This window comes from Pseudophryne corroboree, chromosome 1 (genome assembly GCF_028390025.1).
Source record: "Pseudophryne corroboree isolate aPseCor3 chromosome 1, aPseCor3.hap2, whole genome shotgun sequence".
Taxonomy (NCBI): Eukaryota; Metazoa; Chordata; class Amphibia; order Anura; family Myobatrachidae; genus Pseudophryne; species Pseudophryne corroboree.
In genome coordinates this window covers 1085862993-1085880039 of record NC_086444.1, presented here as the reverse complement: position 1 = coordinate 1085880039, position 17047 = coordinate 1085862993, and the positions used below count along the sequence as shown (strand labels likewise).

General features: G+C 42.9%; 1 protein-coding gene across 5 annotated transcripts in view; it reads left to right on the top strand.

The window, feature by feature from the left end:
• The window catches only part of LDB2 (LIM domain binding 2), a 540533-nt gene that overhangs the window by 475959 nt on the left and 47527 nt on the right, over nt 1-17047 (top strand). For all 5 annotated transcript variants that reach the window (XM_063921234.1, XM_063921243.1, XM_063921225.1 and 2 more), the window contains exons 4-5: nt 5469-5591; nt 9630-9713. In XM_063921234.1, the coding sequence (XP_063777304.1) occupies nt 5469-5591; nt 9630-9713 (207 nt within the window). The remainder of the gene's footprint in view (nt 1-5468; nt 5592-9629; nt 9714-17047) is intronic.

The window sequence follows — 17047 nt, the reverse complement described above, 5'->3', positions numbered from 1 at the left end:
TAACCTATAACTGGCACTGCAGTAGTGCTCCCCAGTCTCCCCCACAATTATAAGCTGTGTGAGCTGAGCAGTCAGACAGATATATATAATATTATATATAGATAATAGATGATGCAGCACACTGGCCTGAGCAGTGCACACAGATATGGTATGTGACTGACTGAGTCACTGTGTGTATCGCTTTTTTCAGGCAGAGAACGGATATATTAAATAAACTGCACTGTGTGTCTGGTGGTCACTCACTATATAATATATTATGTACTCCTGGCTCCTGCTATAACCTATAACTGGCACTGCAGTAGTGCTCCCCAGTCTCCCCCACAATTATAAGCTGTGTGAGCTGAGCAGTCAGACAGATATATATAATATTATATATAGATAATAGATGATGCAGCACACTGGCCTGAGCCTGAGCAGTGCACACAGATATGGTATGTGACTGAGTCACTGTGTGCTGTGTATCGCTTTTTTCAGGCAGAGAACGGATTATAAAGTAAACTGCACTGTCCTCACTAGTAAACTCTCTCCACTCAGTCTCTACACTTCTACAGTAACAGTACTCCTCCTAGTCAGCTCCAGTAAATCTCTCTCAGTCTCTTATAATCTAAATGGAGAGGACGCCAGCCACGTCCTCTCCCTATCAATCTCAATGCACGTGTGAAAATGGCGGCGACGCGCGGCTCCTTATATAGAATCCGAGTCTCGCGATAGAATCCGAGCCTCACGAGAATCCGACAGCGTCATGATGACGTTCGGGCGCGCTCGGGTTAACCGAGCAAGGCGGGAAGATCCGAGTCGCTCGGACCCGTGAAAAAAAACATGAAGTTCTGGCGGGTTCGGATTCAGAGAAACCGAACCCGCTCATCTCTAGATGAAAGTAGATTTACAGGGGAGAAGGTCATACAGTAACATAAGTCTCAAAATTGAAAGTGGATAAATTAATTGGGCCAAAAAAGGATACATCCAAGAATACTAAAGAGCTTAAAGATGTGCTGGAAGCACCATTAACACAATTATTAAACCAGTCCCTAGCTACAGGTGTAATTCCAGAGGAATGTGAAAAGAGTGAATGTAGTTGGAAAATGTAGAATGTAGAATGGAAAAGATTGAATGTAGTTCCACTGCACAAAAGTGGAAGCAAGGAAGAAACAAGAAACTACAGACCACTAAGCTTTGAATCAATAGTAGGGAAAGTAATGGAAACACTATTAAAAGAAAGAATTGTGGAATATCTTAAATCAAACTACTTAAGGAAGTCAAACAACATGGATTTACTGGGGTGAGAACATGCCAAACAAATCTCACTGACTTTTTTTTTACTTCATGACTAGAATAATTGCTCAAGGGAGGCTCATAGGTGTAGCATATCTAGACTTTACTAAGGCATTTAATACTATCCTACATCGCAGACTGCAAAATAAACTCAAAAGCGTGGAATTGGATTATAAAACAGTTAAATGGATAAGAACCTAGTTGCAGGTCAGGAAACAGACAGTTGTAGTACATGTAGTGCATTCTATGGAGGGAAATGTTACCAGTGGAGTATCCCAGGGATCTGTTCTTGGATCAATGCTCTTTAATATCTTTGTCGGTGACATTGAAAATGGTATTGAAGGGATAGTGTGCCTTTTTGTAGATTACATAAAGATATGCAACAGGGTAGACACAATCGGAGGGGTAAAACAAATGATTGATGATCTAGGTAGACTTGAGGAATGATCAAGAATGTGGCAACTACAGTTTAATGCTAAAAAATTTAAAATTCTGCATGTGGGTCTCAAAAACCCAAAGGCTAAATATAGTATCAAGGGTGCTATAATGGAAACTACTGAGAAGGAAAGGGATTTAGGAGTTACTATTTCAAGTGATTTAAAGGTAGGGAAGCAATGCAACAAAGCAATGAAAAAGGCAAGCCAGATGCTTGGTTGCATATTGGGAGGAATTAGTAGCAGGAAAAAATAAGTAATAATTCACTGTATAGGTTATTGGTACGGCCTCATATGGAATACTGGGGCAGATGTATTAAGCCTGGAAAAAGGGATAAAGAAATAATAAAGCAGTGATAAGTGCAAGGTGACAACTCACCAGCCAATCAGCGCATAACTGTCAATTTACATACTGGAGCTGATTGGCTGGTGCGTTATCATCTTGCAATTATCACCACTTTTTCACTTCTTTATGCCTTCTCCAGGCATAATACATCTGCCCCACTGTGTCCAGTTCTGGAGACCATATTTCCAGAAGGATATAAATACATCAGAGAGCGTACAAAGAAGGGCAACTAAAATGGTGCATGACCTACATCAAAAAAACTTACCCGGAAAGACTAAAAGATCTTAACATGTACAGTTTGGAGCAGAGAAGGGAAAATAGGGACATGATAAAAACTTTCAAATATACTGTACCAAGGGTTTTTACAAAGTACAGAACAAAAACATTCTTCAAAGGAAGAGAAGTATTAAAACTTGAGACCATACACTGAAACTGGAAGGAGGTATAGTAGGTTCAGAGGAAATTTAAGGAAAAATTACGTAAGAGAAAGGGTAGTGGATAACCTCCCATCAGAGGTGGTAGAGGCTAAGACAGTAGAGAAATTTAAACATGCGTGAGATAGGCATATGAATAGCCTTACAATGCACTAAGGATCAAAAGGGTTGACATTACCTAAAGGATAGAAAAAGGACAGACTAGATGGGTCAAGTGGTTCTTATCTGCTGTCAAATTCTATGTTTCTATGTAACACCATTTCAAAGGGTTAATCCCTGTTGGGTAAGCTAGCCGATCTAATATTATTAATATTAATTATAGGTATTGTCAATGAGAATTTTTTCTATCTCTTCAAGTTGCCTGACACAATGACAAATAAAGCAGAGAGAGAGAGAAAGAGATAGAGATGGAGGTCATATGACTGATGCTGCAGGTCACAGAAAAAAATGTTAAATTATGTCCATTTTGAGCACTGATTTTAATTTGTTATGATTGCTACATATTCAATAAGATCAATCCTTATAGCAAATGTGACCAGGAATATTGCAGAGATTGTTGATTGTTCGGAAATGTGATTGTCCAAGTTTGATAACTGTGATTACCTGTTAGATGAAAACTATTGATGCCTGGTGTCTATGAGAAAATGGATTAATGGTAATTAAGCAATTTATTTGTTGAGAATGATCAAAATCTCAAGTATTTATCCAAATTAATTAACTCATTTTATTGGAGCATAAAAGGGCAGTTGATGGACTTCTGCATTGATTCCTGATGTGAAATTCTGTTTCTTTAAATCAGCAAGTGTAATTGTAATTATGTTTTTCAAATAAAATAAAAATGTTCATAATTTAAGCAAAACACAGATTAATTAGACTTAATTTAGTCTTTGACTTGTTTATCAGTTATTATATGCATATCTGTAAGTTGTAGGTAGAAGAGATATATAACGTATTTCTACAAAAATGCTTCCTTTGTATAATATGATTTCACCTGATCTCATATTTTTCTAGTATTCTGATTGTATTGAATTACTACTGGTAAACAGATTCATTTTTCTTTGCTCGCTGAACTAAAACGCATGGCAAAACAAAGAGAAACAGTTTAGAAATTGGGTATCACTGGATAAAAGCTTATGAATCGAGAAAACAGTACAAATGAAAGCGTTCTTTTCTATACATCAATATTTTGATTATTTTAGCAATGGTCTGCATGATAGATGTAATATGATCGTTTGTCTCTTACTATATGTGGTTCTCTGAAATAATTGATTTTAAATAGAAACATGGTTCCAATATTTATTGGCACAGAAAGAAACTCCATTATTTAAGAATTCCATTCTGAAATATGTAATGACGCTATAAAATCTACAAAAAATGTTCTTTGTCCTGGTTCACCTGTCAAATATATCCTTCACCTATGTGTGTGCTAAAAATCCCCATCTCCTTCTGCACCACTCTCCTTCCTATCTGCAGGTAGAAATGCTTTCCTTTCTTGTCAGTTATTTCTTTACAGGGGGAGGAGTGGAAGCAGAGGGGGAGGACTGGGAGCATGTGGGGAGGAATTGGAGCAGAGGAGAAAGCATGGAAGCAGAGGTGAAGGAGTGAAAGCAGAGGAGGAGGAATGGAAGCAGAGCGGGAGGAGTGCGAGCAAACAGGGAGGAGTGGGAGCTGAGGAGGCGACATGGAAGCGGAGAGGGAGGAGTGAAAGCAGAGGGGGAGGAGTGGGAGCTGAGGAGGAGACATGGAAGCAGAGAGGGAGGAGTGAAAGCAGAGGGGGGGGAGTGGGAGCTGAGGAGGAGACATGGAAGCAGAGGTGAAGGAGTGGGAGCTGAGGAGGAGGAGTGGAAGCAGAAGAAGAAGAGTTGAAGCAGAGGTTGAAGAGTGGAAGCAGAGAGGGAGGAGTGGAAGCAGACGGGGAGGAGTGGGAGCTGAGGAGGAGACATGGAAGCAGAGGTGAAGGAGTGAAAGCTGAGGGGAAGGAGTGTAAGCAGAGGAGGACAACTGGAAGCAGATTGGGAGGAGCGGAAACAGAGGAGGAGGAGTGGAAGCAGAGGCGGAAGAGTGGAAGCAGAAGAAGAAGAAGAAGAGTTGAAGCAGAGGTTGAAGAGTGGAAGCAGAGAGGGAGGAGTGGGAGCAGACAGGGAGGAGTGGAAGCTGAGGAGGAGACATGGAAGCAGAGGGGAAGGAGTGAAAGCAGAGGGGAAGGAGTGGAAGCAGAGTGGGAGGAGTGGAAACAGAGGAGGAGGAGTGGAAGCAGAGGCGTAAGAGTGGAAGCAGAAGAAGAAGAGTTGAAGCAGAGGTTGAAGAGTGGAAGCAGAGAGGGAGGAGTGGGAGCTGAGGAGGAGACATGGAAGCAGTGGTGAAGGAGTGAAAGCAGAGGGGGGGAGTGTAAGCAGAGGGGGAGGAGTGGAAAGGGAGGAGAAGGAGTGGAAGCAGAGGTGGAAGAGTGGAAGCAGAGGAGGAGAAGTGGAAGCAGAGGGGGAGGAGTGGAAACAGAGGAGAAGGAGGGGAAGCAGAGGTGGTAGAGTGGAAGCAGAGGTGGAGGAGTGGGAGCTGAGGAGGAGACATGGAAGCAGAGGTGTAGGAGTGAAAGCAGAGGGGGGGAGTTTAAGCAGAGGGGGAGGGAGTGGAAGCAGAGGAGGAGAAGTTGAAGCAGAGGGCGAGGAGTGGAAGCTGAGGCGGAAGAGTGGAAGCTGAGGAGGAGGAGTGGCAGCAGAGGGAGGAGTAGGAGCAGAGGAGGAGGTGTGGAAGCAGAGGGGGAAGTGTAGGAGCAGAGCGGGAGTGGAAACAGAAGTAGAGAGGGAGAGGAATGGACCACTGAAAACCACTTATGGGTCCCTGCTTTATGTAAACAAAACCACTGTCACCCATGAAAATGTCTTTATGCAAATATAGAACATAAAAACATTTTTATCTTAAAAGTATAAGCTAACTGTCCCTCCTTTAAATGTGAAAATGTATTTGTTTATATTTGCAATGCAGGTATGCACTGAAGGCCGGCTCATCCTGGAGTTTACATTTGATGATCTCATGAGAATCAAGACATGGCACTTTACCATTAGACAATACAGAGAATTAGTACCTCGCAGCATACTAGCCATGCATGTAAGTATCTACATTCATCTCTGGAGCAGGATGTTTCATATCTGCCATCTGTCCCTAATTTCAAGGGGCAGTCCCAGGTTTTAAAGACTTGTCCTTGCCAATACCTCTGCCTTGAAATATTGACCACAGTACAACTTTTGTTGTTTTGTATAGTGGATACAATTCTCACTAGCCTTTCTTTTTCTTTGTGATGTAATCCTTATTTATTTATTTATTTTTTATTGGTGCAACAGAAGGGCAAATAAATGGCAATATAATGAAGTAAACAGTATACATCATGATGGGTTTTATAGCGTACGTATATCCAGGGAGAAGCCAGGCCTTCTGTTACCTGGGGCAAAGACTCAGCAACCCCCTCCCCTTTGCCTTCTCTAGATATACTTTTAGTTATTAAATCATATGGTGGTCTGTGAGTAAATTATGCCCCATCCTCATTGCTTTCTCTACATGATCTTATATTTCCTCTTCCCTGCTCTTCCCTTTATTTCACACCTTATTTTTCCTCCCCTTCTCTCTCTCTCTCTCTCTCTCTCTCTCTCTCTTTCTCATCGGACCAATCTCCTGAAACCAGATTCTCCCCCATCCCTGTAGTGCATGGAGCTATATAGTTATATTAAAGAAGACCTTCACCTCTCCTTGAGATTCCTGTCTTCTTCACTGGGAGCTGAGTAGGGATGGACATCGGAAATCTAGCATTGATGAATTGTTGCTGGGCTTCTGACATCGAATCCAATGATGCGTTGGCTACAAGTCATCATATAGCATCCATTCAATAGTATAACCATTGATGGTTTTACTGTGAGCATGCACAGAAGCATCCAGAGCTTTGCGCATGCGCACACTAGCTAAGCTACAGACACCACTACCAGTGGTGCACAGAAGCAGCCAGCCATTGACTGGGCATTGGGAAGCTTCTTGTAAAAGAATAAACCAAAGCGCTTGTAAAAATGTAAATGAGTGCAGTGAATGGCTGTATTGTAGCCAAATTAAAACAATGTAACAATTTGTGCAATACCTGTAAATAAAAACAAACAAATGGTTCTGATGTTTACAGCCCTTTTGTAAATTTGACTGGGATCTCCAAGCAGTCTTTCCCTGGGAAACGGACTTATCACAAATAACCTAGCCATTCATTTGCTTTTCATGTCAGCGTGCAGCTGACTCTCTGGGAGCCGTAGTTACAGCCGCTTGACAGTTCGGGACTGTGATCATTCACTCAGCGCTGCACAGCGCAAGTGAGCGGCGGCCGGAGAAGAGTACAAGTCAGAGCGGGGGAACCAGCCGGAGGAAGACGGACGTCACCAGCAACAAGGTTGGTAGTATAGGGAGAGTCAGGTTTCGGGACGATCCACACACAGACCTGCCTACACGGCAAATTACGGAACCCCTGCAATCATTAAGCACCGCTTGGAGATCCCAGTCAAATTTACAAAAGGGCTGTAAACATCAGAACCATTTGTTTGTTTTTATTTACAGGTATTGCACAAATTGTTACATTGTTTTAATTTGGCTACAATACAGCCATTCACTGCTCTCATTTACATTTTTACAAGCGCTTTGGTTTATTCTTTTACAAATATCTTTACATACAGAGCAGCTCAAGCATTTAAATCCCAGGCTCAGCGCGGGTTTTTACATTTATATATCATTGGGAAGCTTCTATCAAACGATCAGTAGCGGATCTTGCCACGGGCAAGCAGGACTTTTGCCCGGGGCGCCGCCTTCCGGAGGGCGCTGGCGCCATCCGGAAGGCGCCGCACCGTGGCAAGATCCGCCACTGCTGCCCGCTGTGTCCCCCGTCCGCCTCCGCTGCCCGCTGTGTCCCTGCCTCCTGTGAAGGGAACTAGACGCGTAGCGTCTAGTTTCCCTTCGTGGAGTGTACCTTTGCTGAGCGGTGCGCGATGACGTCATCGCGCACCGCACAGCAAAAGGTCCTCTCCATGAAGGGAAACTAGACGCTACGCGTCTAGTTTCCCTTCGTGGAGAGGACCTTTTGCTGTGCGGTGCGCAATGACGTCATCGCGCACCGCTCAGCAGTCAAGCGGCGCTAGTAATGTACAGGGGGCGTAACTGACCACGCCCCCTGTATTAGGCCACGCCCCGTTTCCTGCCCGGGGCGCCGAGCAGGCTTGAACCGGCCCTGCAAACGATGGATGCTATCTGATGACCATCCCTAGGACTGGGCACTCTATGCCGCTGACTATTTGTACCCGGCTCTCGCTCTCTGTTGATGCCCCCCACACACACACATTACCAAGGTTCCGCCCACTGAGACATTCATTGTGTAGATTTAGGGGCCTATCTATCACCATCCCGATCCAGGATGTGAATGACAGGTGATATAATCGCCCAAACTTACACTGCGATAATTGACTACATCACAGGGATGTATCAGCTATTACATGCAGTGACACAGCTTGCGGTCAAGCTCTGTCCATGCGATGACACTCCGCAGCATCATTCGTAAAAAATACCCCAATGTTCTGCTGCGCATGCGCCGCCCCTGCCGACATCGCCGCTACCGGTCGACCCCCCTGTCGCGAGTACCCCTGCGTGACGTGGAACACGCCATGTCACGCAGGGGTACTCGCCTGTCCAGGGAGCCGGTTCGCGCTGCTCCTGCTGGGCTGCCTGGCTTTGGATCCTGCGTGCCCCAGTGCTGTAAAGTGCGCAGCCGCTTTGCAGCGTCACTTTACTGCACCGGGGTCAGAGCGCAGCACATGGGGGACCTGGCGCCCAGCAGCGCTTACCGGAGCAGCGGACACCGGCTCCCTGGACAGGAGAGTATGATTTATTTATTTTTTTACTTTTTTTTTTTATTATTTTTAACACTTTGATCAGCTTATGTGTCCATAGGACACACATAGCTGATCACTGGAGCCGGGTCCGCTCAGCTTTTTCTGCCAGGGGCAGAGAAAGCTGGGCAAAAGGGTGCAGATTGCAATGCATTCAGGTGATATCACATTCAGGTGATACTAAAATAATGAGTGGAAGCAGAGGGGGAGGACTGGGAGCATGTGGGGAGGAGTTGGAGCAGAGGAGAAAGCATGGAAGCAGAGGTGAAGGAGTGAAAGCAGACGGGGAGGAATGGAAGCAGAGCGAAAAGGGTGTGAAAATACCCTTTTCCACATTATTTTAGTAAAAATAATGTTAATTAATGGGCCTCTTAGGGTTTTAAATCAGGAAATTGTTTGGTGACGCCAAATAAGCATTTACTACCAATTAACCTTTCAGCCTTGCAGCTACAGTGCTATCTAATGGTTTATGGTGGTCATTCCGAGTTGATCGCTCGCTAGCAGTTTTTAGCAGCCGTGCAAACGCTATGCCGCCTCTCACTGTGAGTGTATTTTAGCTTAGCAGAAGTGTGAACGAAAGGATCGCAGAGCGGCTACAAAATAATTTTGTACAGTTTCAGAGTAGCTTCAGACCTACTCAGCGCTTGCGATCACTTCAGACTGTTCAGTTCCTGTTTTGACGTCACGAACACGCCCTGCATTCGGCCAGCCACGCCTGCGTTTTTCCTGGCACGCCTGAGTTTTTTCGAGCACTCCCTGAAAACGGTCAGTTGACACCCAGAAATGCCCTCTTCCTATCACTCTGCGGCTGCCAGTGCGACTGAAAAGCTTCGCTAGACCTTGTGTGAAACTACATTGTTCGTTGTAATAGTACAACGCATGTGCGCATTGCGCCGCAGAAGTGCCTTTTTTTGCCTGATCGCTGCGCAGCGAACAAAAGCAGCTAGCAATCAACTCGGAATGACCCCTTATGTTACTGGCCCATTCATCACTGTGCTTTGTGTCCATTACCTGATCTACAGTAGCAGTCAGGTAGAAACTTAATTTCCCAGGACCACCACAAGTTATAATAAATAGCCCCTAAATGTGCAGATGTCTAACATAGAAATATGCCAATGATATTTCTAATTGTTTAATGGGTTTAGTTATATTCAGTTAAACACTGTACTAACATTTTATTGTATTGCTCTGTAATGTTATGTGTTCAGTTAATAATATGTTTTTGTATTTCCTGTGTATATAGGCACCGGACCCACAGGTGCTAGAGCAACTTTCCAAAAACATCACTAGGATGGGTCTAACCAATTTCACCCTCAACTACCTCAGGGTAAGTGGCGAACCCGAATAAAATGCAATGATCACTGACATATGTAAAGAAAGTATGGTCAATATAATGGAATCTTTAATGTGAATCATGAATATTGTTAATGATAATAAAATGCTCAACGAATTATGACATGTATGAAAAGTTTAAATAATAAAATCTCTTTTAGTTGCAGAATGTTATATGACAGACTTTTTTTTTCTTACACTATTTATAAAAATACAAATTTGAATAAGAACAAGTATAATGTAGGGTACAGAACTATAGAACGTGTATTATTTGAGCTTAATATAGCTGCTGTGAGTAATTGTATTTCCATAGGGGGTTTACGTCCACCTACATGTGCTTTGTTGTGTGAGCACAGATTCAGCTGTTGTGTCAGGAATGCACTGCTATCACAGCTAGAGCCGTCACTATGCGTGCAGAATGATTTGTTAATTCATGTTTTAGCTCTGATTACCTTGTCATACCAGGTGGATGTATTTTGAATGCGCTAAATTTACATTTACAGAGTATTTAACATACAGGGCTGACAATTAACACAGTAGTAGTCCATTGAAAATAATGCCTAAATACCAGGGGCATAGTATTCAATCACCAGACTCTTTGGCAAAATTTTGAGGGCAATACATTTTTGCCCTTCCAATCATGCATGGCTGCAGTTATTGCCCTTCATAAAGACAAGTACTAAGGTAAATATACATTTTCGTAAACTTGCTTACATATATTTTATTTCATGCATGCCTATTACTTATGTTGGGTCAGAAAGAAAATCTGTATACTTATTTAATGTTGCATAATGGCATGTATAGACCAGTAGAGAAAACCATCTGTAAGCAAACAATCCTTTTAATGACAGTGTTGTATTGTCTATTTAATAAAATCAACTGCTGATAAAAATGATGTCATCACATTGGACTGTACTGACAGCAGGTGTGAACTCTGACCCCTCCTACCAGTGTCAGAGATGAGAGATAGAGAGCAAAATAGAGAGAGAGAGAGAGAGAGAGAGAGAGAGAGAAAGAGAAAGAGAGCAGTGTAATTTTACTAAAGGTCGGATTGAGGTTTCAATACATTTTTTACAGGTGCCAGTGGGCCCTTAATGTCAGGGCATGCTGTCTCTTGTTGTTCCACAAGTGATGGCATGCCAGGGTAGGTTGGGACATGTAGTCTGCCTGTAAAGAACAATGGGGGTCATTCCGAGTTGTTCGCTCTGTAATTTTCTTCGCATCGCAGCGATTTTCCGCTTAGTGCGCATGCGCAATGTCCGCAGTGCGACTGCGCCAAGTAAATTTGCTATGCAGTTAGGAATTTTACTCACGGCTTTTTCATCGTTCTGGTGATCGTAATGTGATTGACAGGAAGTGGGTGTTTCTGGGCGGAAACAGGACGTTTTAGGGGCGTGTGTGAAAAAACGCTACCGTTTCTGGGAAAAACGCGGGAGTGGCTGGAGAAACGGAGGAGTGTCTGGGCGAACGCTGGGTGTGTTTGTGACGTCAAACCAGGAACGACAAGCACTGAAATGATCGCACTGGCAGAGTAAGTCTCGAGCTACTCAGAAACTGCACAGAGATGTCTTATCGCAATATTGCGAATCTTTCGTTCGCAATTTTAAGATGCTAAGATTCACTCCCAGTAGGCGGCGGCTTAGCGTGTGCAATGCTGCTAAAAGCAGCTTGCGAGCGAACAACTCGGAATGAGGGCCAATATTAACTCTTTTAATACCATTAACTCTGCACCCACCACCACCAGGGGGTGCTAGGAATAGCCATGTGCTAGTTGTTCCTCATGAGTGATGACCCCATTTTAACTTTGGGGTCTCCACTTTCCGAAGAATTCTAGCCCTGTGCTGACCAGTTTGGGGCTGATTGCTGTTATGCCCCCTGCTGAACATGCTGTGTGTCTCCCTGCTTTAGTGTAAACCCCTCACGCTGGTTTAGCCTGGTGCTGGGTATTGGAAAACATTCACCATTCCCATCACCCTCCCACCCCCATCCCTTATTTTCCAATCCCAAATCCCAGGCCAACTCAGAGACCCAGGAGAAGTAATTGATTTGGGAGAGGGAATGTTTTTGGAATGTAACTATTTTGCTGCTACTACAGTAGCAACTATGTTAGTAATATATAATTTCTACTGGGCTTTTGTGAAGTGGTCTGAAGTGGTCATAATTTGTCAGAATTAGCTGGAACTTAATGGTAATGATTAATGGTTATTAATAATACTGTATGAACAAAAGCAAATCCATTACATGATTTAATTTTTTATAATATTTTCAATAAATCCAGATACAAAACCAAAACCAAAACATTTGAGGGTAGTTTTTGTAAAACCAAAACACAATGAAGATTTAGAACCAAAACACAGAGGTCCATGCACATCTCTAGATACTACATCGTCTAATAGTACATAGCTGGTTTTGCTCAGATTCAGCCTTTAGTCTTGCCCTGCCCCAATGCCAGTATAAGATGGTTTTATCAACTTCCAGGGTGCAGTTACTTGCTCCTTTTTGCTTTTGTACCTTCCCCGTGACCTTTAGTTGCTGTGTATTTTCAAAATCAGCCCTGCAATATCAGTATCTCCAGTATCCAACAGCACTGTGTTCTGTAGGCCATGGCTAACTACTGGACTACACCTCCCAGAACACTATACCTCCCAACTGTCCCACCTTTCAGGGACTGTCCTGCTATCCCACCAGTGGCCATAGTGTTCCGAAGGAGAGGAAAGTTTGGGAGGATGCACAACATCTGTATACAGTGTGGGGAGGGCGTAGGAACAGCCCAACATCACTAGGAGTGCTGCAAATGGGGATGTGCCACAAGGTCACTCCCCTTTTCCATGAGGCCATTCCCCTTATCAGCATTCGCAAGTTCCTGAATTCAAACTTCACAATGTTGGGAGGTATGTATAATACAAAGGTAAAATGCTTCTCAGGAATGGAACAGTGAAAATGAAGGGATATTAATTATCTGTTGAGAAGTGTGTTTTTTACATCAGTTAATTTATTCAGTCTATAGTAAAATAAGTTGTAAGTTCTGAAGCATTGGGTAGACGGGATCGTGTGGCATTTGACTTTTATGATAGGTTAAAAAACATACAAAATTACCTGTTACTAGGCCACAAAACATTTAGCTCTCAGCTAAACTTATGAATGATGACTGAAGCCGGTTCTTTCCCCAACAAAGGTCAAGTTCCTTCTAGCACAGAAAGGGTACCATACGTTTTCCATTAGGAACATTTAAGGTGGACTAAAAAGCAGTGACTGACAATTGCTGATGTTATACTGTTTGTAATTAAGTTTAATAAAACACAAAAATCAATACATAAGTTAAATGTACCCCACACTATGAGCATATGCATCAGCACTTGACAAGAGATAAAGTGGAGAGAGATAAAGTACCAGCCAATCAGCTCCTGCCATGCTGCAGGCTGTGTTTTAAAAAAATGACAGGATCTGGTTGGTTGGTTGGTTGGTTGGTTGGTTGGTTGGTTGGTTGGTTGGTACTTTATCTCTCTCCAAGCATTGATGCATATGCCCCTTTGTCTTGGAGGGTGATGAGAAATAATTATGTTTAATGAGCCAAAACTCCCTCCTGTAATGAATTTAATTAAATATATTTTTAGAGGTGAATTCATATTTTCAGCAAAAGTAGAAAACAGTTGAAGAGGAAAATCAAACTAAATACCAGGTAATAGTGTTTACTCCCCTGTGGTATATTTCTGCCACTGTGACTGACCCAGAAACATACTGATACTTATGTGGATTCTAGTCTGAACATTTTATTCCTGCAACTCGTAATGTTATATTCTAGAAATTAAATGTGTTACATAGCAAACCATGTATGTTTCACAAGAGGTCTTCTTCACATGTCCCCGCATTACCATTTTCCTAGGGGAAACAATATACTGCTCCCATTAGGCTCCTCATTTTCCAACGGAATTCATGAAGTACCTCACAGCTGTATCAATTTTATATATACATTGGACCAGTATAGTTATAATCATAGAAAATTAATTGTTTTAAAGATACAAGTGAATAGAGCTAGTGTGTTTTATTTGTTTTGTATTAAAAAAACAGTCTGTCCACTACTAATTACCACAGTTTCCTAAAGAAGGAACAGTATTGCCCATAATATAATGTTGCTCAAACTAATACATTATACGATGTCTTAGAACCTCATTTACAGTAATATCAGTTGCTCAATATTAAACTGAACGAAAATGTGACCCATATTAAGAGTTCTACATATCCTGTGATTGAGGAGATGGTTAGGGAGGAATGTCCTGTTGCCAAAGCAGAAAATCAAAAGGTCAACAGGTCATCAAGGTAGAATGTGAAAGAGTCGCCATGGCCAAAATGTCACCAACCAAAGGGTCAAGGTGGAGATATGGTCGACAGGGTGATATAGTCAACAGTTAAAATGTAGACACAGTCATAATGTCGACATTGAATACTGTTAATATGTTAGTTGCAATCAGACAATACTCTGCATGCTATTATGTCAACAATGAAAATGTTGACAGACACAATATAGACAGACATGCATTTCTATTTTTACATGTCACTATTTCTGATCATATTGACATTTATAATATAGGCACAGTATAGACTGTCAACATTTTAACTGTATTTACGTTTTGGTTGTTGACACTGACCCTGTCGACATTTTGCTGTCAACCTTATGATCTCCCTATATTTTAAATGTCGACATATTGGCCCTCATTCCGAGTTGATCGGTCGCAAGGCGAATTTAGCAGAGTTACACACGCTAAGCCGCCGCCTACTGGGAGTGTATCTTAGCATCTTAAAATTGCGACCGATGTATTCGCAATATTGCGCTCACAAACTACTTAGCAGTTTTAGAGTAGCTCCAGACTTACTCTGCCTGTGCGATCAGTTCAGTGCTTGTCGTTCCTGGTTTGACGTCACAAACACACCCAGCGTTCGCCCAACCACTCCCCCGTTTCTCCGGCCACTCCTGCGTTTTTTCCGGAAACGGTAGCGTTTTCAGCCACACGCCCCTGAAACGCCGTGTTTCCGCCCAGTAACACCCATTTCCTGTCAATCACATTACGATCGCCGGAGCGATGAAAAAGCTGTGAGTAAAAATACTATCTTCATAGCAAAGATACTTGGCGCAGTCGCAGTGCGAATATTGCGCATGCGCACTAAGCGGAATTTCACTGCGATGCGATGAAAAATACCGAGCGAACGACTCGGAATGAGGGCCATTGACTATTGACATTTCAACCTGTCTACATATTAATTGTGAACATTATGTTCCTGTCAACATTTTGTCTAGATATTATACCCAGAACCGATAGCGGGGTTGGGGGAGCACGTACTAATTACCCGGGCCCCGCCATGTTGGAGGGTCCACTGGTCTGCTGCCACTCTCCCCCCAACACCCCCTTGTGTTAGCAGCAGCAGCCTCTCTCCCCAGCCCAGCTGCAGTGGGATAAGGGAGGCTGCTGCAGTTGTCTCTTCTGCCTGTGCAGAGTGGAGCGATCACACTTATTGCCCCACCCCCACCGCCTGCACCCCTTCTCCAATGTACAGTGCTTAAAATACCGTTGGCGTTTGTATAATAATAACATTGCACCCATATTTTAAAACTTACCTTTCCAGAGTCTAGCATTGGGCGCTGCAGTCACAGCAAAAATCTCTTCCAAAATGGCTGCCGAATATGCGCCGTAGTGAATTTTGTGTCCAGAACATGGCAGGTGCCATGTTTCCGGAGACCTGCGCATGCACAGTAGGCTTCGTCACAATGTTTAGTTATGCAGCTTCATAGAATGGGCCAGATGTACTAAGCTTGAAAAGTGATAAATATCACTGTGATAAAGCACCAGCCAATCGGCTCCTAACTGTCATTTTTCAAACACAGCCTGTGACATGGCAGTTAGGAGCCGATTGGCTGGTGCTTTATCACAGTGATATTTATCACTTTTCAGGCTTACATTGTTTCTGAACTCTGTCGTCTTCTTTCATTTGGATTGGGGTCGCTTTGCAGGCACAATGATTATGGGGGTAAACAGTGGCTCAGACAGAATGTAACATTGTGCATGAGAAGAACATTCTATGTGTTTGCTCTCTGTGCAGGGGATTACACTGCAGGCCACGTGAGTACATAGCTGACACTATAATAATATGAGCATTAGAAGCAGGGAGAGGTTAATGTGAATATTTCTCATGTTTGTTTACATTGAAGCATTTACATGAAGGAGACTTCACACTGGCAGGTAAATGGCTGAGGGTTGCAGATAGTCTCTCTTCTTGCAGTGTTGTGACATTTCAGATGATTCTCCTGAAAAGGTCTCATCCACAGAACACATTTATTTCCAGTCGCCAGACCTTCTAAGAACTGTTTAATCAGCCCAGGTACAGTAAGTGGCGACACGCTGTTTCTCCTATTTATAAATAGCTCCAGTTCAAATGAACAAAAGCCCCTGCTCATGTCAGCTCATTTCATACTTACTTTAAATGATTAATTCCTACATTGTTTTCTGTAGGGACATCAAACAAGAGGTATCCATAGTATTGCTGTATTTATTTGCCTGTGCGTGATAGTATCACAAGAAATGCTGTATGAATGGACATTATAATTGCTAATGTAATGTAATATAATATATGGAAATAATTTTGGTGAGTTTAAAACAAATAAATTACAAATACAAAAGTAATGGGATTGAAGAGGGCTTGAGTGCAGGATTCCAGACTGTGTACAGCCTCGCCCAAAGCCAGCCAATAGGAAGCTAAAGGTCATGTAACCTAACACGCCTACTTGTTGGTCCTCCCATTACTGGTGCACATGGAGCAGTAGGAGCGGGCCCCCTTGGTCTCAGATAGTTACCCCTTCTGACTAATTATAATTCACCACTGCTGGGATCTTCAGTCAATCTAAATCATGAAATGTACATTTTAGCTCTACGTGACAGAATAGAATTCTATTGAATAGTGGTTATTGGTTGCAAAATAAAATATCAAATGACATGATGTTCAATGCAGACCATAAAATCATTACAAAGCTAGTAAGGTTGAACGGATACATTAAGTTCAATCTTTCATAAATTCTAGTGGCAATGATCCAACAAAGCCCTTAATGTAACATCTGCCAATTTGGCCTTTCAGGGGGGAAAAGTTTGCTTCCTGGCCCTAAAAACAACAAAAGGGTAAAGTCCCAAGTTCAATCGCCCCCAAAACACCCACTAACAATTAGAGATGAGCAGTTTGGATTTTAAGAAATCCAAACCGCTCCAAACTTCCGGGATCCGAAACAGTCGAGCCGGGGCTCAGATCTGCCCTGGCTGCCTCGGATCCTGACCCGAGTTGAAACCA